General features: G+C 36.9%; 2 protein-coding genes across 2 annotated transcripts; both read left to right on the top strand.

Moving 5' to 3' along the window:
- Positions 1 to 204: 204 nt before the first annotated feature.
- On the top strand, positions 205 to 10,912 carry NUP1 (nuclear pore complex protein). Its single transcript, XM_011078575.3, has 9 exons — positions 205 to 574; positions 1,283 to 1,329; positions 5,240 to 5,355; positions 5,998 to 6,196; positions 6,379 to 6,681; positions 6,767 to 6,865; positions 6,958 to 7,611; positions 7,929 to 8,365; positions 8,769 to 10,912. The coding sequence occupies exons 1-9, from the start codon at positions 295 to 297 to the stop codon at positions 10,492 to 10,494; spliced, it is 3,861 nt and encodes a 1,286-aa protein (XP_011076877.2). The 5' UTR covers positions 205 to 294; the 3' UTR covers positions 10,495 to 10,912.
- A 7,602-nt stretch (positions 10,913 to 18,514) lies between these two features.
- LOC105161021 (Mitochondrial glycoprotein family protein) lies at positions 18,515 to 22,697 on the top strand. The gene is made up of 3 exons (XM_011078574.3): positions 18,515 to 18,752; positions 19,338 to 19,675; positions 22,202 to 22,697. The coding sequence occupies exons 1-3, from the start codon at positions 18,579 to 18,581 to the stop codon at positions 22,383 to 22,385; spliced, it is 696 nt and encodes a 231-aa protein (XP_011076876.1). The 5' UTR covers positions 18,515 to 18,578; the 3' UTR covers positions 22,386 to 22,697.
- The last annotated feature ends 808 nt before the right edge of the window (positions 22,698 to 23,505 follow it).

The raw sequence follows: 23,505 nt of genomic DNA, 5'->3' as shown, positions 1-23,505 counted from the left end.
TAAACCCGAGTTGTGAAGGTAGATGTGGATTTGGAAGTTTGAAATTGGCAAATCGAGTTTGGTACACCGCATAAAATCGAGTAAATGTATTTTATTTTTTAAAATAAAACGATATTGAATTATAGTATGAATCGGATTTCGGTGCTATTTTTATTTTTATTTATTATTTTTAAATTAAGGAGCATCGCTTTCTGTGTCCCCTAACCAAAATAAAACCCTAATATTGGTCATCCCTCTCTCTCTCTCTCTCTCTCTCCCCCTCTGTCTTCGACGCGAACTTTCAGAATCGAACAAATGGCGACGGCGGAACAAGGTGGAGCCACCGGCAACACCAGCTCCTCTTCATACGGTGGTGGAGGAGCGGGAGGAAAGTTCCGGAAGAAGCCCTTCCGCAGACAGACGACGCCATACGACCGACCCCCCACTGCCCTACGAGGAAACAACAACACTAGCAGCTGGTTAACGAAGCTGGTGGTGGACCCCGCCTCGAAGCTCATATCTTACGGGGCGGAACGCTTCTTCGCCTCCGTTTTCCGCAAGCGTCTCCCAGCACCGCCGCCGCCTCAGCCACCAGGTTTTATGTTGTTTTACAATTTGGAAAAAGGGTTCTAGTTATTATTCTTTTCGTTTGATTAGTTAAGGCCGTTGAGTTTTGCGTTTTCGTTTGAGTCACAAATTTACTTTTCATCTTTTCTGCACATTTTTCTTCAGAATATTTGATTTTTTACACGGGATTTTTGTTTTGATTTGGGTAGCTTGTGAACCAGACATGACATTAGGGGAATGATTTTGTTTATTTGGCAAATGTGGCATTAATTTGTGTAGTGTAGTTTTATATCTATGTTGTCAACTGTTTTATTGGGAATAGATGTACATTTTCTTTTCTGCACAGATTGTTTTTGAAACAAAAATTAAAGAATAATTGCTGTCATCTGGTTTTACTTGTTCATTTATTTTTCTAGTAATTAGTAAATGCATTCTTGGATGTAATTGGCTATGAAGCGTAAATGTAGATTTGTGCTTTAAGGATGAGCTTTGCATCATTGTGTTTGTGTGCTTTTGGTCTTTATAGACTAAATTCGTAGACTTAGTATGTCAGTTAGCATTTGTAGTTTCCATCATTGCTATTGTAGCATTTGTAGTTTCCATCATTGCTATTGTAGCATTTGTTAATGCGACCACTGGGTGTTTAGAGGCTGGAAAGCTCACAATGTCCCTGATCATGGGACGTACTTGAAGTATCTTATGTTATTTGTTGACATGTATCTTCTGATGTGAACAGAGGTGAACGATGATGTGAGTGGTGCAGTTCAACGGACAATTGTTGATGTGAGTTTAGTTATATGCATTTTTTTTGTTTTTTCAGATTATCTTCTATTGATATTTCGTTTCTATTTCCATTTCTTTGAATTGATGTGTTGCTGCAAGCCTATATGTAGGTTGAGACTTGTGTGATGTTGTGTAGTTCCCTTTAGATGAGAATATCCATATACTGTTAGTTAGTCTATATAAATAATAAAATTTAAGGAATACTTAGGGCATGAATATGAAAAAGAGGTATCATTTCCTCTGGGTTTTACACCACTTGTTTATATAGAACTTTTACAATATCCCAGCTTCTAGACAAATGCTACTTGTGTAAAGAAATCATAAGAGATTTTATTTGTTAAATTCTTTATCTTTTGGGGTGCTTGGAGTTCCATTTATGTGACTCTGCTGTCTTATGGGGAGTATCTATAGATGTCTGTTCAATTTATTGAAACTCCGGAGGTGATAGTTATATATGCTTGAACAACGCATTCTAGAAATTTGGGTTTGTAACTGGGGAATGAGCATAGTAGTCAGTGGCGCATGGCGCACAATGGCGCCAAGGGCTCCTGGAGCTATGGCGCACTGCGCGGCGCGCGCCTTTTCGAAGGATGGTGCAAATATAAGAAATAATCTATATACTTATATAATTAGTATTATTTTGATTAGATTAATGTATAAATATAAATAGTGGCAATGTATTCTATCAATCTACAATAAATATAGACATAAACATACAATAAAATATTGTAATTAATCATCCCAAAAAGAAAACACTAACATAACAACTAAAACACTCAAAGATTAATAAAATCACATCAATTTCAAAGATTCAATCAGCATAATTAGACCAAAAATTTACACTTCATAAATTTAAAAAAAAGTCATACCAGTGAACAGCAGTGGCAGATACTATGGAAGAAAGAAAAAGAGAAGAATTGAGAAGGAAATGCGTTGAAAGAGGAAGAAGAGAGAACTGAATAAATAAGACTCAAGAGTGAAAGTTACCCATGCATGCATACTTCTTAATTTGCTAAAATTCCTTTTATAAACCCTAAATTCCTTTTATAATTAGGGTTAATTAACCTAATTTATTGTCTTAACTCATGGGCCTGGGCAGCCCAGCCAAAACCCAGGCCGATTTCTCCATGGAGCACCTGGCGCGCGCCTGGGCAGTCCGAAATGGTGCCCAGGCTTTCCATGGGCGCCGTATGGCCCGAGGGCTGCGCCTCTCGTGCCATGGCGCGTGCCTTAGCGCGCCATTGACTAATATGGGAATGAGTGTTTGAGTGCATAGCTTTGTTGACAGTGCACTCTTGCTGGTTATTTTTGAGTTTTGTTTAGTTGAAGGGACTGTTGAGACTTGAGAGGTTGGGTTTCTATCAATCACTTATTGGACACTGGAATTATTGTGTATTGTTGTGATGTGCTGTGTTGTTTCCTCCTCTAAGTACTACGTTTGCAGATGCATTATAGATCTTCATTTCTATCTGTAGAACGATTGATTTTTATAGTCATATTTTATGTGATCGAAGAGTATCTTGGGCTGGATATAGTGACTGTGCATGTCTGGGTGCTGCCTCGTTAAACATAGATACTGAGAAAATAGTGGATAGAAACAATTGAGCCATTGTAGGTATTTCTTTTACATATTTCCTCTTCTTTCCCTTTTTCTTTAAGTTGAGGTCACAGTTGTTAATAGCGCACGGGCGCGCTATGGCGCAAGGGTCCCTTAGAGACGTGGCGTATCGCGCAGCGTGCGCATTTTTACAGTACGGCGCACGTATACAGAAATAAATTATATATTTCATACATGAATATATATATTCACATCAACAATGCACAAATCAGTAAATATAAAGACTAGAAAATTTCTAGAAAAATATATTTGACTTGGTAGACATTATTTCTAGAATTCTAGCTAGAAATAGCTGTATTAATCTGAAAAAATAAGGAAAAAAAACAAGTTCTAAGTTGTAAATAAAACAAACCAAGAAAGAGTAAATAAAATTTAAACATAGGTTTAATTTGTAAAATAAAATAACACAAGAAAGGGAAAAACATATGAGGTTATTTAAAAAAGACTTTCTGTCCGCTGCTGCCGCTGTTGTCGCCCGCGCTTGGTGGTGACTGGTGAGCCACCGCCGAGCCGCTGCTGTGGTCTGACTAGCTCTCTTTTTCGTTACTTTGTTGCTGTTTCTTCTTTGCTAAAAAAGCGCTTGGTGGTGACTGGTGAGGCCCGCTGCTGTGGTCTGACTCGTCTCTCTTTTTCTTTATGTTGTTGCTGTTTCTTCTTTGCTAAAAAAACCCTAATTACTGATTCTTCTTTACGTTTTTTTACACATATTTTGATTTAACTTTTTTTTTTATAAATCAGCTTAAATAAAGGCTGGGCTTTCCACTGTTCCCAGCCTTTATTTACACTGGCGAAGCCCAGTGTTTCAAAAAAACTGGGCCTCGCCCAGTCTTTTGTAAGCCCCAGCCCAAAAGGAATGCGTGCCTGTGTGCCATGGCGCGCAATTTACAACTATGGTTGAGGTGGGGTTGGCCTGGGTTGTTTGTAATAGTCAATCACTTAACTGCACTTGATTTAGGAACAGAATGGTTTCTCTGATTTTTATGTGATGCCATTTGACATTAATACTGATATCTCTTTACATGAATTTCTTGTATTTCATGGTTAAGATATTACTGTACTTGGACTGGCAATCATGGGTGATATTGAGGTCGTGCAACTTGAGGAGAAGTATTTAAGTGTCTGCATTTCACGTCTAACTTAGTGATCTGAGACATAAACATAATAGCATGTATAACCAGTAAGCATGTCTATGTCTGAAGCCTAGAATTGCATGAAAGTCGGTTGTAGTAGATAAGCTACTCTCTTAAATGGGATGAGGGGAGCTAGGTTTCCATTATCAATTAGTATACTAATTGTCATGCTGGTGATCTACTATCATAGTATATTGTCTAATTTTTGAATATGTTTGAAGTAATAACTTCTATTCTTGTTGGGTTTTCTTTGTTTTGGGGTTGGGGATGTGGTGGTGTGGTTTTGTGCTGGAACTAATGTTAAAAGTACAGACACAAATTGCTTTAATATATGAAATATCTAATACATGAGATAGCTTTATTGACTGAGAGCTGCTGGGAAAGCCATCATATTGCTTTTGGAGTTTCTTGTCCGTGCTTTTCCTAAAATCGCAGACCTTAGTCTGCATTGGATATGCTTGCAGTTATCTTCCACGGATGTTTACTTTATTTCATCATGTATCTGCGTGCGTGTGTGTGTGTGTGTAATCAAGCCATGTCTAATTGCTTTTGGACTACCTTCATGTAGAGGCTATCTAGTGTAATTCAGGAGTAGTTTTGGATGTGTATGTATGATATAATCAGGCGACTTCTGATTGCTTTTTGACTAATTTCACGTAGACTTTCATGAGTAGTTTTAGATAATATGGATCCTTCTTTCCCTATATAGCCGCTCCTCCAGGAGGATGTTATCGGAGGTGGATATATAGTAAATCGACAGGCTTTTTACATGCAGTAGCCTAAACTATGAATTGGCTATCTAAGCAACTTGGCTTCAAGGTGTTGATTAAGCATTCAGTATCCGGTGTATATTTAACGGATGCAGTTTGTTAGATGTCTAGGTCACTGAAGTTCCAAAATTAACATGCTTTCAGTTTGACTCCCAAGAAATGATGAAGTGTTATATCTCTGAAAAAACCACTTTGTTGCTAGGCTTGTGAGGTTGGACTCTTATATAAGGTCTGCACCTCATACACTGGACTAGTAGTTGGTACCTTGTGGATATCCTGCTTTCCATAATATATATCTTTTGTACTATCATCTTCTTTCTAATATGAAAATGCATATTATTGCCTAAATTTTACCAAGACTGAATATCTTTTTTCTTATTTAATGGTTGAAGAATCAGGACAGTGAACAAGAGCCTGCAGGCCGTGAGTGCAATCAGCAAATTAATAGTTCTAGCAGCAGTAGGGTCTCTGAGCTTGAACAGTTGTTGAAGCAAAAGACCTTCACCAGGTAATATTTTAAAACCATATTGTGAGGGTCTGATGCTTTCAGATTACTCTCTCCGACCTTTGATTTCGAATTAATGGTGGCTTGTTTGGCTAGTTCTTACACTTTGGTTCTTGGCATTTGTATGAAAGTTCTTTGTCTAGTAAATACTTTATTGTTTACCTAATTTCCTTATCCTAAGCCTTAAAGAATTTCTGTAAAAATCAACCGCATGTGTATTGCTGTCATTGACCAATTGCTAATATTCTCTTGCTGGTGTCTGTATTCTTTTATGTCATGCGTTTGCAGATGTTTGACATGGCCAAAGTTTGTTCTAAGATGTTTGTAGGGTGGTGTGGTGCAATGGCTTTTTGCGCAACTTATTTAAGAGTATTACTAGATCACAGTATAATATTATAATTTTGATATCAGATGTATGTTCTAATGGTTCTTTAGTGTTGCTGATTATTCCACTTTAACTTTATATACAGAGTAATAACTTCATTTGTAGGAAAAGTTCCGGTTTCGTGCGTGGTAATGTAACTCTGGGTTTCATTTTTCCAGTATTAACTATTAACTGACATACCTGCTCAGCTTTTCCTCTACTTTCTTTTAGTCTGCTTTTCTTTTAAACTGATTTATCTAATGGGACATTGGATGGTGAAGGTCTGAAATTGTCCATCTGACGGAGCTACTGCAATCAAGAGCTGTAGACATGTCTGTTCCGGATGATGGCCAAAAGAACGAAGAGACTGCTTCAGATTTTGGAAGGCTTCAACCATTTGCAAGTGAACCCTTGGAAACAAACAGAAGTGAGGGGATTAGATCTTCTGCTGTGATGTCAACTCCTATTCTCAATTCAAAAGTAAGATAAACCCTATGATGTTAACTCCCCATGTCTAACAGTTGCACTATCTTACTTGTGTGGTATTGCTGGTCAATTGTTGTCTTGTAGTATCTTCATTGTTCTGACACAGTGTAAGCTGATACTGCTGATAACAATTGTTTTAAGGCAGCATAAGCTGATATTGCTGAAACTATCTCCAGGTCCTTGATGACGATATTGCTTCTCCTGCTGAACTCGCTAAAGCTTATATGGGAAGTAGGCCGTCAAAAGTCTCACCATCAATGCTAGGAAGTCGCCGTCCAGTTGGTAGGGATGAGATAGGGTTGCTTAGTAGTGGACCGTTTGCCTCAAAATCATCTCTCATGTCATTGACTAAGAAGACTTCTGTCAGCCCTGCTGCTCCAGAAAATGGATTTATAACCCCAAGATCTCGAGGCAGATCGGCTATTTACAACATGGCGCGCACTCCATATTCAAGAGTTCACCCAACTTCTATACTCAAGGTTTATTGATGTTATTTACATCTATCTAACAGTCAATGTCTTTTCTTCTTCTCGATTCATTTTTCTTTATCTCTTGGTTAATCAGGGAAGTAGATTGAACAGTAATGGGTTTGCTGGACCGTCAATGTCATCATCATCCCTTTCTCTGGCGGAGAATGATGAAAAATTTGAGTCACAGCCAATGGTATAGGTTGATCTGTGATATGTTAAGATCAGATTCTTGCTCTTTTATATGTTATCTTCAGCTGTTATGATAGTACCCATTTTGTATTTCAGACTTTAAAGCGCAGGAGTTCAGCCTTAGATGATGAAATTGGCACTTTTGGTCCCATACGGAGAATCAGACAGAAATCTAATCTATTGGCTCCTGGAACGGCAGCTGGTTCTCATGCAAAGCAGAAACTTCAACTGATTGGCGAGGCAAAGCATAAGTTCTCTAAAGCTGTTGCAGAAAATGAGAATGGAAGTGGCCCAAGTACCAGCTATGCTCATGTTCCTTCCAAGTCGAATGAGGTGGCTGTCAGAATATTGCAGCATCTTGAAAAGTTAACCCCAAAGGAAAAATCATCAGAGACCAAGTTAGTTGCTGCGAGAGAGAAATCTCCTATAAAATTGGCACCAAGTGTGCTTTCTGGACAGGCTCTTAGGAGAATGGAGGATGTGGATTCATCGAAGTTGGTGCTGGATGTCCTTGATGATCATAAGTTGCTGGATAGACCCAATTCTACTCTACTTGATGCCCGTGATACTATTTCCCCAAAGCAAGGAAAAGTAGAAGACAATGGCCCTAAAGAATCTGTAATGAACGATGATTCTGCAGTGTCCTTGAAGTCTTCTAGGCCCAGCACCGGAACTGCTGATCGTGTTGTGAATAATGGTGCATCGCAACCGCCTCAAAAGATGAGAGCTTTTAGGATGAGTGCGCAAGAGGTAGAGTGTTCTGTTTTGTAAGAAATTATGTAGTGGAAATATGTGGCTGTATTTACTCCACTATCATTATCATTTGCATCTGCTTGAAATAGTCAAAATGAGAGTTGCTCTTTCCATAGTAAAAAAACTGTGAATTTTTCCTACATTTTGGATTCGCTGTTCTGTTATTTATCATTCAAATGCGCATTCATGTGCCTTAACTTAAACCTCTTACACCAACTTCTGGAACAATAACAAAATAACTGCAGTTCTCCACTTTTATATATCCATTTACGGAGCTTCCAAACCTGATGAAGTTTTTGGCTGTCTTTTTCTAGGATACAATGGAGCAGGATGATAATGCACGCAGTAATGGGTTTGCATCTGGACTCTTCTCTGAAAAAGCTGGATCGTTGAAGGTCCCTTTCATGGACAGCAAGCTTTCTCCTGCTGAAGAACCAATGAAACCAACAATTCAGCAAGAAGTGAATTCACATTCGGGCCTTATCTCAAGCAAAAGAAGTAACCTCAGTAGCCCTGGTGCTATCACTATTGGAGAAGGGAATAATGTCATTGCCTTCCCATCATCCAAGGAAACTACTGCCGCTTCCATGTCATCAGTTGTTCCTCTTCCAGTTGCTGCATTTGACAAACCCAAGGAAGCAAATAGTTTTGCTCCTTTGTTCAGCTTTAGCTCTAAGGTTGCTGATAAGTTTCCAGCCTTGCCTTCTGATTCCAGTAAAGTGCCAGAATCTAAAGCGGAAAGCTCCAGCAGGTTAGCCGTTGTCGGTCAATTATCAATCTAGGGAATGCCTTATAGTTCCAACATATTATAATTGGCTTTTTCCCTCGCTTGGCATAACTCCTTTTACACTCTTAAGAAATTTGAATGTGCTACTTTTTCTGGAATTACTGTTCTTGTGTTCCTTATTTGTTGATTTGTTTCTTTTTCTTATTTTCATCTTTATGAGTATTCCGCTGTCATTATATGGAGCAAAACAAGACTATCTGAAACCATATTGATAAGTACTACTCCTAGACTGGTAAACAATCTGCTGCTCTTGTGCATGGTAGAATGACCTATTTTAGATTCTTATCAGAGAATTGTTGATTGATAGCTTAGCAAGGGATGATCTCTGTTTCACTTCAACTATTTATTTTTTTAACTGCATGTGCAGCTTGTTTGATGTTTCCCCATCAACTGATTCTCATGGAAAAATTCCTGAGTTAGACGAAGGCAATCATCTGAACCCTCTGAAGGCTGGTGGTGTAAATGGAAAATCTGACACTGTTCCTTCTGCAGTATCAGATGGGCCGCTTGTTTCAAGTCCTCCAATATTATTCACTGCAGCTTCTTCTAATGATACAAAACAGGCATCCACAGGTGAAGCTCTTGTGTTTCCTTCTTTGACCAGCACTGCAAAATTGGTCCAAACTGACACCAACACCAGCACCTCAGCCACCTCTAGCGGGAGCAGTTTTGGATTTGCTGTGAAGCCTTCAACTCCAGCTGCACCTGCTTTTAGATTTGGTGCCTCTGTTGACCAACCTGCTGCAGTTTCGGGAGCATCCGCTGGTAAGGTTTCTGAAATAGCAGATCCGAGAACTAAAGTTGAGTTAGATCCAAGTTCTGGCAGCTCAAGCAGCGGAAATCCAACTATTGCTGCATTTGCAGCATCTAACCCTGGAAGCAGCACATTTGGGCTAGGTTCTTCTGTCAGCTATTCAACAGGTAGTAATGTTCAGGGTTCACTCTTTGCTACTGCTATTAAATCTCCATTGTCTGGTGCTGGATCTGTCTCCCAGGCCACATCTGTTCAATCGTTTCCATCTGCATCATTACCATTGTTCAATATGAACAGTAGCAGTTCTTTTGCTTCTTCATTGTCCAATTCTCAAGGATTTGTTCCAAACAAATCTTTTGGATTTAGTTCTTCGGCTTCCTCATCAGATACCAGCACAGTTGTCCCTGGCAGTGGGCCAGCATCAAGTCTACCTAAATTTGGTGCGAGTTCAACTGCTGTTTCCAAGGAAACTGCAGTTAGCTCCAGCAGTGGTGTCAGTCCTGCCATATTTACTTTTGGTTTGGGTTCTTCCTCTTCAGCCGGTGCAGTTGGATCAGGCAGTGGTGCTGCTCCCCCAATATTCAATTCCGTTAGTTCCTCAGCTTCAGCCTCAGGAATTAATACTACTAGCTCTTTCAGCAGTGGGACTTCTGGTATATTTACTTTTGGTGGGATTTCTTCGGCTTCCTCCTCTGCCACCAATTCAGTTAGCTCCAATGGTGCTCCTTCTAACATCTTTGGTTCCAGTTGGCAAAGTCCAAAGTCTTCTATTTTTGGTTCCACATTTACTTCTCCATCCCCATCCACTGGGTTTTCTTTTGGTGCATCCTCCACATCTGCTGCTCCGGCAAATGCTGCATCCATGGTTTTTAATTCCACCGGTGCCTCATCGAGCCCCAGTTTTCCATTTGGTTCAGTCTCTACTTCTACTTCAGCCTTACCTTCTCCGTCGTTGTCTATTAACCAGCCCGTATTTGGTACCTCCCCAATTAGTGGGTTTGGAGTCTCTCCAGGGAACAATGATCAGATGAATGCAGAAGACAGTATGGCTGAGGATCCTGTGCAGTCGTCTGCACCTTCTCTTCCTGTGTTTGGTCAACCATCAGTCTCTCCTCCTCCCTCTGGATTCACATTTGGATCAACAGTTGCATCTCAAGCCAATCCCTTCATGTTTGGCGGCCAACAAAATCAAGTTGCTCCACAGAACCCTTCTCCATTTCAGGCATCAGGTAGCCTAGAATTCAATGCCGGTGGCAGCTTCTCGTTGGGTAGTGGTGGAGGTGACAAGTCAGGTCGAAAGATAGTGAAAATCAATAGAAACAAGAACAGAAAGAAGTGAAGATGATGAAAGGTATGAATGTTGTGTTCTGCAAGGAGACCATTATTGACCGAAGATACAATTGGTGAGATATCAGCTGCTCGGTTATATCGACCTTCCGAGTTCAAATGTTAAGAACAGTGGATGGATCAGCTGCACTTGGTGCAGGCAAGGCAGTCTTCCTATAAGCTGCTTTTATTAATTCTTTTCTTTCTTTTCTTTTCCTTCCTTCCTTTTCTTTTTATTGATTTAGCAAAATTTTGGAAGGCTAATAGTGTCTCAATTTTGGATGATTTGTCTGTTGATGACAAGAATGATTGCACCGTGCGAGTAGGTCTGGTTTTTCCGCCATATGCCTTTGTAATCTGTGTAATTGACCCGACTTGTTTATGTATTTCTGTGTGTAACATATTGTAAACATTAGCAAGTTCCATATGTATGTGCTGCGCTGGCCTGCCTGTTTGCATTTTCTGCATTTTTGCCTTGGCAAAATAGTATGACAACATAGTTGGAAGAGTCGTTCTTGAAGGATATAACAGATGAAAGAATGTGTACAAATTTCTTTTTAATGTTAACACCGTCAATAAAATACTAAAGTCAGGCGCTAGAGGCCATTAAATCTTCTATTTTGCTGCCCATTAGTCGTGTGGGGGGAAGGATGGGAGGTAAGAGGAGGAAAGGTGTGAGGGAAGGGAGGGTTACAAGGATGGGGGAAGTGGGCGACCGGGGAGGGCGGTGGATGGGCCAGTGCGGTCGTTCGGGGGAAGAGGAGTGGAGCTGGTTGTTTCAAGACCGCGGCATGGGCTGTTGGGCAGGCTTGGGGGTGTGGGGGTGTGGGGAAGAAGGGGGGACGGCTGGGAAGAAAGAAAACAATTTAAGAATTTTTTAAATTACTTTATATTTTATATGTTATAGTACATAAGTACATGGATTTTATTATATGAAATATAGGAAAAATTACAATAATATTAAGTGGCGTATAATCTATCTGTACAAATATGTCATTTTGAAAAATTAAACATGTACTTAAAAAGAACTAACATTATTGGTCCGACACTTGCTCCACCCTTTTTTGACGCAGAAAGTGGTGGCTTCAATTAAGTGTAATTTTAAGGAGAATTGGTGTTGTAAATGAATGGTGGCTTGGATTAAAAAATTAGTATTTTGGTATTTATAGTGGTATGGTAAATTATATGGTGTGATGGATTCTATTTACTTAAGGTGTGTCTCATACCTATAAAATTACATTTTTACTTTTAGAAATTAATATTTTTTACTAATATACATCAAAAAGTAGTGTTTTCATTACAAAATAAATTCCGTGTAATTTTCCCAATGGGCTTGGTATCGACAAACAAAGACCTCAAGTCAACCTAGCTAGCCTGCCATCTACTTCACACAAGACTTTTAATTCTTGATCATTACAATGTAGGCAATAATAAATTTTCGGCTTAAATTGACTTTTTATCCTGTAATTTTGGCACTTTGTCATTTTGATTTTTTATCTTTGTAGGATTACAAAATAGTTCTATAATTTTAATATTTTGCAATTTTGGTCCTTTAAGTGTGGGATTTTTGCAATGTGCACATCATGCGGTTCATTTACATTGAGGCTTTTTTTTTTTTTTTAATTGGTTTAGTTTTATCAATATGGACGAAAATTTTTTTCTTAAAAAAAATGACAGGACACGTGATTTATTCCCACAATTTTTGTAAAACTCAGCACTGAGAGCGAAACTATAAAAAAGTTACAAGACTCTTCTGTAACCCCAAAAAGATAAAGGATAAAAATACCAAAATCACGAGGGGCACATGATTCATTCTGACAATTTTTCGCAAAATCCCGCACCGAAGAGACCAAAACCATGAAATATCAAAGATTTATAGGACTATTTTGCAACTCTAAAAAATTAAAGGATAAAAATGCCAAAATGCCTGCGTGGTAGCTACGCAACAAGTCAAAGAAATATCAATACTCGCTAAAACCAACAATGAAAATGCCAAAATGCGGGCGTGGTAGCTACGCAACAAATCAAAAACACGCTAAAACTAACGAGATCTCAAAATCATCCGACAGAGTGACCAATATTTCCTATAAAATCAGCAATCCTCCATTAGCGGAAACATAGAGTTAGGAAGACTGGGAAGAAAATTGCAGAGAGCTATGTTTCAGAAGGCAGCAATCCTTGCAATATTGCTGTGCATTATCAATGGCAACATTGGCGTTCATGCTCGTGTTTGTGGTCTCTCAGCAGCGGATCAGATGGCCTGCAAGCCATCGGTGACGCCGCCCAACCCCCGACCGCCGTCCGCCCGGTGCTGCGCCAGCCTATTACATGCCGACTGGGGCTGCCTTTGCAGCTACAGGAACTCCAATCTGTTGCCTGTTGGCATCGACGTGCACCTCGCCATGCAACTTCCGATTAAGTGCAACGTCCCTCACCCATCTTATTGCAACAAGCTCCCCTGAGGTTTCTCATAATTACAGATACCTTTTTATTGTTTGAAAATTTATAAATATCCTGAAATTACGAATGTTCTAACAAGAACTCACTATACTGGGTTGTCTTAACAACGTACTTGTTAGGATATTTATAATTTCAAATATTTTTAATTTTTTTAATAATAAAAAAGATTTTTGTAATTGTAACAAATATCATGGTAGCTAGTATAATTTAACCTAATTAGTATGATATCCCCAATAAAATGTGTTTAAGCTTTTTATGCTTTAAATTTGAAATACTGCAGCTGTTTGTGTTTGGTTGTTCCCAACGTATGTTGTCTTGTATTGTTTGAATTGATATATATTACGTTCGTTATTATGTGTTAAAGTTCTATTGTCTCTTTATTTTATCTGTATATCTGTGCCATCCTGTAATTATGAAAGTACGGATAAATTTAGTGTAACATCCTTAAATTTTTAATACATAAGTTAGGATTAATTAATAAATATTTAAGAATTTAGTTAATCAGTAAATAATTACAAATTCAAAATTTGATTATATTAAAATTTGAATGGAGTAAATTGAAACTCTATAAAATATTTAAAAGTAAATTATATATAAAAAATAAAAAGAGAAGCGTAATAGGTATTTTAAAAAAAATTAAAAAAAATTAAAAAGTATTAAATAATTGAGTATGGATGGTTAATATTCACGGCCGATCCTCAATTGTAAATTTAAAAGCGCGCGCGCACACACATAGAGGGACGACAGGTAAGGGAAAATTTTGTTTTAAATTAGTATTATTTAATTAAACTTTTACTAAATATAATTTATATTATTCAGTTTAATATTTTAATAAAAAAAAGTTGAGTTTGAGTAATTATAAATTAGTGATCGGTTAAATGTCTCAATTGAATTGGGGAGCTATAATCAATTGATTAAATTACTTTATTATTAGATTTAATCATTTCTATAGTTGATTTGTTAAAATTAATCGAATTGATTAATCAGATAATTAATTATGTGAATAGGTGTTTATTAGTTTCTTATAATAGTGAGAAACTGATGAAAAATAGATAAGGATATTAGAAAATTATATTGGAGATATGTTATAAAGTTATATTTGAAAATATTACATTTACTAAAACGAAATATAAGAATTTTTAGTTAATTTAATTCAGAATTATTATTGAGAATGATAGTTATAAGAAGATGAGAGGTTAAAAAAAATTATTTCTTATAAGTTAATTGACATGAAATAATATTTTTGGTCCCATAAATTAAGTTCGTTTCACTTTTGACCTGGTCCGTTATGAGATTAGCACTTTTAGTCTCATAACTTATAAAAATTAACACTTTTGGTTCTCATTCAGTTTTGTCTCTACAATATAACGTTGTAGGCCAGTCGCCCAATTCGTAGCCATTAAATATTTGTGGCTGAAGAAAAAATTGGCGTTTTTTTCAGCTTTAGACATTTTCTTTTTTTTTTTTTTGGGGGGGGGGGAGTGGGGGGGGGGATATAACTACATTTTAGTGAATAAAACAAATCTTAAAGGAAATTAGGGCCAAGAAAGGGGGATTTCTTTCTCATCTCCATAAAAATTAAATCCCATCTTTCCCATATTTCTGTAAGTTGAAGTCAAGTAAAAACAATACAAAGAATCATGTCTTTCGAACATGGCATTTTAGATAGGCGAGTGCACGGGCATGAGGTGCCGCACTAGAAACGTTCAGATTTCGTGTTAGCAAGCTTCAGTGTCGAAAATACATGACGGATAGTCAATAAATTCTAAGATGTGTGAAAGTTGATCGAATGTTGGGTGTAAACTGAGACGCCACACAGGCGAAAAATACGTTTCGTTGTGAGACAAAATAGTCTGCCTGTGATACGGAGTGAGGCAACGAGGTGGGATGGGGTGGTGGTGGTGGTGCGGGGGTGGACGGTGGTGGGGATTAATATTGTTTTTTTTCAAATAATATTTTTTTATCAATAAAATATCAACTCTTGATTTTTTTTATAAATTTAAAATTCAACGGTTAAGATTAATTGATTAGATCTAACGACTCTGGTATGATCTATATAGATCCAACATATACTAAAAAAAAAAGAAATTATGCATATTAAGTAAGGGTATAATAGTCATTTTATGAAAAAATAACGCCACTAGTTAGATTTATCGGAAAGGGTGATTGAGCTACATTTAACAAAATATAAAGGGATTTTTTGCCTTTTTTTTTAAAACAAACAAGGGGTTTTAGCATACTTTTTAAATACAGGGAGATTTTATGCATTTAAACCAACGAAATAGTACTTGCGCGACTATGATTAAATAGTATTTGTCATAATTTTTTACTTTAAACCATGGTGATGTTATAACTATAACAAAACATTATATTCCTTCTAATTGTGATAGTTATTGGCATTCAAATAGATTAATACTGTTGTTATCATGATCTTGATGATACATATGTATCTTAAGATTACACTAGAAAAAAAAACCCTTTTAGAGATGGGTGTCGTAGCTATTCTTTAATTGTGAAGATAGTCTAACCATCGACGTAGGTGGACTTGGGAAATTTTTCATATGGGAAGGTATTCCATAAAAAAGTCTTCTAGCAAACGATAGACAACTTTGATTTTTTGTCACAAAGTACACCAATTGGACGAAATATGTTTTCACTGAATTTGAAACGATGCTTGCGAGGATTTTGAGGTGGAGGTTTCAGTAATGTATAATAACACTTGGGATGGGATTTGAAATGGAAAACGTCCCAATGGGATGGGATTTGAAAACAAAAACCGTCCCAACTGGTGCCAAATATTGGGACAATTTGTGCGATGAAAGTTCGTTGTAAATTGGCCGAAAAAAAATCTCTCTTTTGAGACGGTATTTGCGACACAATTCTAGCAAATTTGTCGCAAATTGAGATAACAATTTGCAGGAGGCGTCTAGATTTACGAGGGCTAAAATTACGATGGAGCTTGGGGCCTCAGAGCCTAGACTAAAGATCCGTCCCTTGTTCGGCCTACCAGAAGTAGACTCCATTACTTTTGATGCAGCAAGGTTGGCTCATATCAGATGTGGCAAATCATTCACAAATAGAAGATAAGCTTGATGTGAGTGATAATACGACGTTTCATTGGAGAATCTTTAGAAGGAAGAAAAAAATACAAATGTGTTGTAACAAAATCCTAGTGGCCCCAACATAAGAGACCCGAGTACTTATTTAGCTAATAAAATACTAAATTACGTTGTATTAGGGGTGGTAAAATGGGTTAAGACCCACAGATTCAACCCAACCACACTAGTTTGGGTTGGTTATATTTTAAAATAGTTGACACGAGTTGAAGTTAAATAAAATTATATTTTATATGAATTCGATATTCGTTGATAATGGATTTAATTTGAGTTGATAATGGGCTTAATATGATTTTTAATGAGTTCAACCCATAAACTAAAGAATAAATAATTAAAAGAACTCACTATTATTTCCTCTTTCTTCATATACACACAGACACTCTCACATCTCTCTTGCACACACAGAAATACGCTCACAACTCTTCTTCCTTCATATATACACACACACTCTCACATCTCTCTCTCACATACACACAACCCTCTTCCTCTACACACACATACAAACACGCTCACAACTCCTCTTTCTTCATATACACACTCTTACATCTCTCTCTCTCTCTCTCTCTCTCTCTCTCTCTCTCACACACACACACACACACACACACAACCTTTTTCTCTCACATACATATGAAAATTGTCTCTCAATAAATATAGAAAATTTAGTTGTACGGCTTGGTGTTCATTCAAAATGAGCATTCAAAATATTATGAATTATTTTGATAAAATATAGTATTTTGTTAGATACTTGATAGATTTTTTTTTTTACTTTATGATTTAGCAAATAAATTTTAATTTACACGATCTTTAGATAGAAATGACGCATCATACAAGTTTAGGTCGTATTACATTACAAGTAATAGTCACCTTTTTCAATAGTTCAAGTATTGTCATTTTTTTATTGTGTAAAATTTTAAATTTTTAGATTCAAAATAATAAATGATTTATAATAACACCCAACCCATTTGCAACCCAATCTATTTTGAACTTGTTCATTTAGACTCATTTGGGCCCGATCAAACCCGCCCATTTGCCTCCCTTATGTTGCATTGATTGAAACTGCATTGATACTCAAAAGTTCTTTTTAAAATAAATTATAACGATTTCTGTCGGATATCAATCAAACAAAAATCATTACAAAATCATACTCTAATCAATAATATCAAATATATTAAATTTAACCAACACCTGCTAAAAAGTTTAGATCACAACGGTGTTGAGAAAATCAATTTTGTTCAACAAAAAATACTCTGTACTATACATGTATCGACCTATTGCAACAACAAGAAAAGAACTCGTGCAAAAATTGATTAGGTAAAGTTATATCTTTGGTCCCTTTACTTAGATCGAAATTGATCTTGGTCCTTAAACATTTTGAGTTCAATTTTGGTCTCAAATCTTGATTTTTGTTTCTTGTCTTCCCGGGTAGGTTTACCAGTTAAGGAGGGGAGGGGGCACCGACAACCTCGACCCGCAATCTTGCATGTGGATCCTGCTGTAATGTCTATGTTACCCTTAATGAAGGGGTTTTTTTGTCTTTTTAGCAGATAATAAAGGTATCCCCATCAGTTGATATGAGTAGTACTTCGTATTTATACTTTTTGTGATTATCCTTAAAGAGAAGTAGTACTTATTTATCCTCTTATTTCATAAGGGAGTAGTACTCCTTATTTATGACTTTTCTATTGATATTAGGGAGTTAACACTCCCCACTATATATTTTGATTTTTTGGATAATTTAGTATAGAAGGGACGAAAATTTCAAAAAGCCTCCCACACACGATGATGTCTTCTTTTTTCGTTTTTTTTTTAAGGTGAAAATTTGAGGGATGCCCATGTTGTGAGATGGGGTTGACTTCTTGATTCTTGGTTTATAAAGGTTGAGTCTTGATTATGTTTATCAGGTTGGGATGTGATTGATCTTGATCAAAAATCGTGTTGGAGTACATGGTTTGGATGCATTTTCAACCCAATAAATTTTAATTTTATTTTTAATGATTAGACTAAAATCTTAATAATTCAAAATTTAGGGACCAGAATTGAGTTAGGAAATAAAATCATTTTAGCCCTCGGTATAGAAAAAAAAAGTGTAACTTACCCTAATTGAGGGGAAAATTGCATTTTTTGTACAATACAATAGAGGCATTGCGCTTTTGATCTCATGGTTTACATGCTCAGTATATTTGGTTCCATAGAATAAAAAATATAAAATTTTTGGTCTAATATAATAAAAATTGTTGTACATTTGGTTCCATAAGATAACAAATCTATAGCGTTTTTGGCTCCAGATGGAATAATTATTTAGTCTATGTGATCAAATATGCTAAGTTTGTAAACTGTGGGACTAAAATTGCAAAACGCTCAATCGTGTGGACCAAAAGTGCAATTTCCCTCCAAACTGAATTATAGTAAAATTGGCTCCAACGGCGTCGTTCCGAGTACGAAACAATGGGACATAAGGACCTGAAAACCTTAGACCTCAAGTGAAGGTGCTTAGGGGAGGAAAAACTGCAAACTCGAAACCATGTGGCGGAAAGCTCTAGTGTGCGCCGGTGGCGCAGTGCAGCGAAAAATGTTACAGCCGTGGCGAACGGTAGCATCGAGGTCATCGTCAACCGCCTCGTACACTGTGAACTCCATGATCCTCCGATCCCTCAAGGACCACTACCTCGAAGTCTCGAAGATGACCCCTCCTCCCGTAAGCAATCACTTTATCCTTTCTCTGTTTATTTGTATATGTATGATAAATATCAATTGCAGAGAAATGAGCTATACATGTTAATATAGGTATATTTGTAGTGTGTGCGCGTTGGTTGGGGTAGGAGGGGTTTTACATGGTAAATGAAATTATAATCGTTGAGATTTGCTGTGGCCTTTTGTTAGGAACGTTGAAGGGTTTTATGGGATTCTCCTTTTAATAATCTTTTTTGCTGCTTCTTTGTGAGTCAAATTTAGATGAGTTTCTAGTGGCTGTCATTTATTTTGTTCCTTTTTTTCTCATGTTCTTTATATGTATCTGCATGCCGTTAGAGTGGCTTCGGTGATACAGTGGGGAGATGAGGTCTGTGTGCAACCTGAGGGGTTTCAAATAAAAATTTGTGTATAAGTTTATGTATTTTTGTTATCCAATTCCCTTGTACTGGAACTAAACCTGTTTGTCCGTGCTTTTTTTCTTCTCTTTTTCAAGTTTAATAACCATTATGGTGATATGAGATACTTACAATGGTATTACTGAATATGGATGGTGTTCTGTAGCTTATTCATATTCTTTCCTATTTCACAGAAAATTAGCCCCCCTTCTCCATACACAGTTGTTAAGGGGGCACTTGATGGTGGGGGCCCTGTTCTAAGGCGGACATTTCAAGATGAGGAGATCAATATATCAGTCATGAGATTGGTTGACATTATTCCTGGAGGTTCAGGAGATGACAGTAGTGATGACAGCATCAATCAGTTGTTTGTTCATGTTGATATTTCTAAGCCAGGGTTGCAAGAGTCTTTACATTTCCTTTGTGGGTTATATCCAGATGCTTTAGGAATTCATTCAGTTTCACTGAGACCAAAAGCAGAGTCTTCAGGGTCCCTTGTGATACCAACTAAATACAATGGCCCAGTCTTTGAGTAAGTGAATTAACATTATGTGATGTGTGATAAGAAAGGAAGGAGACTTGACTTGTTACTTTAATTCTTACTGATCTTATCCTAGTTTTGAATGTGTTGCTGATTGCATAATTGTGAAGTCCTCATGTCCAGGTTAAAAGTTTGTGATATTTAGCTAGAAAATGATTTTCTTTTTATCTAGTGGTGAAGTTATTGTTCTGGTTTAATACTTCTATTTCTCTAAGAAACTGATTGCAGTTAGCCAGAAGCAATATCTTTTATATGGTTAGGATTATCAAAAGTTCCCGGTCAAAATTTTTCCTTATACTCTCGCAATTCAAGCAATGCTGTGACAAACAAATTTCAGGGTGACGAAGTAAACATAGACATATATGGTAATTAATTGTGGGTAACTGCCCTACTGTTTGTAGCATTCAGTTATCTGTGAGTGAGTAGCACTCCGGTATTGAACTGTCCAACGAAATGTGAAATGATAAATTTGATTGGATAGAAAGCAGAATAGTAAATTCCAGTGTTGCTAATGAACTCTCTTCCGCATGGCCTCTTTGTGAATAGACCAGTTGCACCATCACCTTCTTGCATCTTACTCCTGACTGTGGATTGGTTAATTTGGTTCAATATATTGTATGGAAGGACCTTAAGTGAAATTTCAGCTCTAGTAAATTTGACTGCTCCTAGTCTGGTTCCTTAGAGATGTAAGAGCATTCTCTATGTCCTTGATCATATAGGTACTCGATTTAGTGAAAGCTTCATATACGAATAAGTGTGTTACAGAAACCCTGCTGTCTAACTTTAGTCAACTTAACATGTGATTTACCTTGAAGGAAGATTAAAATGATTTCTTTTTGCAATACCCCTCTGTTCGTGTACTAACTTCTGACATTTGACCTATCTTGGAGGAATATTAAAAAGTTTTATGAGATAGGCTTCTCCTTTTGACTAAGTAGTGTCCAGACTACCAAATGATTTCTGCTCCTAATATTACATAGAGATTAAACCACAACTATCTGAATATCAGAAGTCACATCTTAAAAATGCCTGCAGAGTTCTTTTAATCAAATATCTTCTGTTCTATTCTTAGGCATGTAAAGGATCTCATGAGGGTAACTAAGCCCAACTGATAGACTTGTCAGAATTAGAATGCACTAATTGTCTTTCAGCTTAGTGCAATTCAATTGAAATTATCAGCCTCCTGCAGTGACTATAAGGCATATGAGATTATGGTTTGGAGATAATAATCACCAAAACTTGGATAAACAAGGCCGATGGGACTTATCACTATCTCTTTAAATACCATGGTTATATGCATGAAGGAGTCAACAACACAAGAGGCATTAATGGTGGGACTATATGATAAATGCAAGTACAGTTATAGAGTTAATCCTGGAATGCAAAACACTGGTAAAGCAGCTTTACATAACGAAGACATTAATTTACATGGCGATATAGATATTAATGACTGGAAGAAAAATGTGTAGCCTACCATACATTGTTCTTACAGAAGGCCTTTAGGTGCTTGGGTCACAATTATGATCTTGTAGTCCAAGATAGGTCTTAGGGATGAAACAATCTTGTGGTCCAAGACTAGCAACATTGTAATGGCAACCTTGCATTCTGTTTGTGGATGTAGTGAGGTTTATTTGATAACATCACAATCTTATCACAATCTTGTTCTCTAAGCAAAGGATCACAATCAAGGTGCCAAAGTTTTAGTGCACTTTACCATAGTAAGATATGTGATAGGTAGACTAGTAAATAAAACATGTAAGGCCTTATATATTCAAGCGACAATGTTTTAAAGTATATATGAAAAGGATGAGGCTCTTATCATGAATCATATGTTCTAATTTCTGCTCCAAAGACAGCTGCAAGTTGATCATGGTTTATTGACCAGAATTGTTGCCAGAGAAAAGTTGGCTTGTGTAAGCAACATGAATTGGAAACTTACCCATTTACTTCCTTAATGAAAGATCAATATCTCATCATGTGCATAGATAAGGAGTAGGTTGGGTTTTCTTTCCCTCTAAAATTATAACATAGTCTTTGAGAAAATATAATTTCTTCCAGAGTGCGTATTGATACAACATTTTTGGGGTAGCGAGCATATCATTGATGTGTTATTTTGTTCTTGAACGAATTATGCTTTTAACTATGCAGTTAAATTGTAAATTCTGGACTTCTGTTTTCCAAATTGCTTATGCAATTTCAACTATATGCTTTGAAATCTTATTGCCCTTTGTTGTTAATAACTCATTTCCTTTTGGCTAGGCCAGGTTTCTCTAAAGTAGCTAGTTGAATACCATATTGTTATTGTGTATCCTGAATGGCAATGAATGGTATTTTGAAGCCTTGAATTTTGTTGGGCTGGTAGCTTTTGCAGAACTGATGCTTTCATTTTAATATACTCCTGCTACAAGTTCAATTTACCAGAGTCTTATTTGTTCTGCTGAAATTTGTTAATGATCTCCACGTACATTATCTCGATTATCTCATCTGATCTAATGTACTTTTATTACAAATTGACAGAGATATTGATGAAAATGTTCGAGATGCCCTCCATGGGTATATTGAAGAACGCGGGATAAACGAGAGCCTCTTTCCATTCTTACAAGCTTGGCTTTATGTGAAAGACCACAGGAATCTCATGCGATGGTTCAAAACTGTTGGTTCCTTTGTTAACGAGACCAACCAAGGAACTTTGCAGGCTTAATAGATTTCAACCTGTTTTTCTGCAGTCTCAAATACGACTTGGATGGAAGATTCTGCTTCATCTTAGATCTAGGGTAAGTTTAAAGAAATAGATTTGGGCAAGCTAGTTCTATATCTGCTAGAAGTGGTGGTATCTGTTCTACATTTTCTTTCACTTTCAAGATATCTATCATTCCTGTAATTCAAATATGTATGCGTACTTGCTTTGATAATTGTTCTTTTTTATAGTAGATAATGTAGAGATTAGAGTCAGTAGACGCACCACATCTATTTCATTATGTTGAAAATGTCAGGTTATTCACGTTGGCTTTTAGCGTGCATGTTCGATCATGTGCTTTAATTGGTAACTTACAGTGAGACTTTCGAACTTTTCCCTGCTTATGAAGCAATACAGACCGTTTCAATGATACTCCATATCTGAGATGGAGTTCTAACTAGAAATATACTCTAGAGCAAATTTAAACCAGTTTTGTATGTGCCTAATGTGAAAATACGATATAGCATGGAACTGTTGGTGTCTATATTTGCGACATGAGATATATTATAATTTAACGGCGTAACAAAATCGTTTTCGATTGAATTAGGGTGATACTTTTGTCTATAAAAAGAAATTTTGGTACTTTTAACTCTACTTCACTATGATTGTTATTGGGATGTTCACTAGGTGTGAAACTGTGAACGGCAATCGAATAGCTTTTGTTTTCATTCCCATGGAGTTGTGAAATGCTCTGATGAATGTTGCATGAAATTATCCGCCAACAAGAACTACATAGGATAAATGGTTAAATTACATTTTTCGTCTCTATACGTAGGTACTTATTTGCTTTGGGTCCTTAATGTTTACAGGCCACGGTTTGGTCCCTAATCTTTATATATATATATATGTGTCTTTTGTCCAACCATTAAAAAAAGATGTTAAAAATAATGGGAATGATGAACACAGTGGTATTGCACAAAACGGCCTGGCTATGTAACAAATGGGGAAAGGAGGACAAAATTACGCGAACATGGCCATGTTGCGCAACCAGGGACTTCAAAACACGGCTGTTTTTGTTCTCCTCGAGCCCAGGTAAAGGTGCCACGGTTTTTGCTGCTGATGTAGTCCTCAGGGAGAGCAGCTT

Source organism: Sesamum indicum, linkage group LG4 (assembly GCF_026168435.1).
Source record: "Sesamum indicum cultivar Baizhima isolate 11 linkage group LG4, ASM2616843v1, whole genome shotgun sequence".
Lineage (NCBI taxonomy): Eukaryota > Viridiplantae > Streptophyta > Magnoliopsida > Lamiales > Pedaliaceae > Sesamum > Sesamum indicum.
Note: the sequence above shows the minus strand (reverse complement) of the source record. Positions and strands in the feature narration are given on the sequence as shown.

Coding starts and splice junctions, on each gene's coding strand:
- NUP1 (XM_011078575.3), top strand. CDS start 295: ATGGCGACGGCGGAACAAGGTGGAGCCACCGGCAACACCAGCTCCTCT. Junction 6,682..6,766: donor ACCCAACTTCTATACTCAAG/GTTTATTGATGT, acceptor TTGGTTAATCAG/GGAAGTAGATTGAACAGTAA. Junction 7,612..7,928: donor TTAGGATGAGTGCGCAAGAG/GTAGAGTGTTCT, acceptor GTCTTTTTCTAG/GATACAATGGAGCAGGATGA.
- LOC105161021 (XM_011078574.3), top strand. CDS start 18,579: ATGTGGCGGAAAGCTCTAGTGTGCGCCGGTGGCGCAGTGCAGCGAAAA. Junction 18,753..19,337: donor CGAAGATGACCCCTCCTCCC/GTAAGCAATCAC, acceptor CCTATTTCACAG/AAAATTAGCCCCCCTTCTCC. Junction 19,676..22,201: donor TACAATGGCCCAGTCTTTGA/GTAAGTGAATTA, acceptor ACAAATTGACAG/AGATATTGATGAAAATGTTC.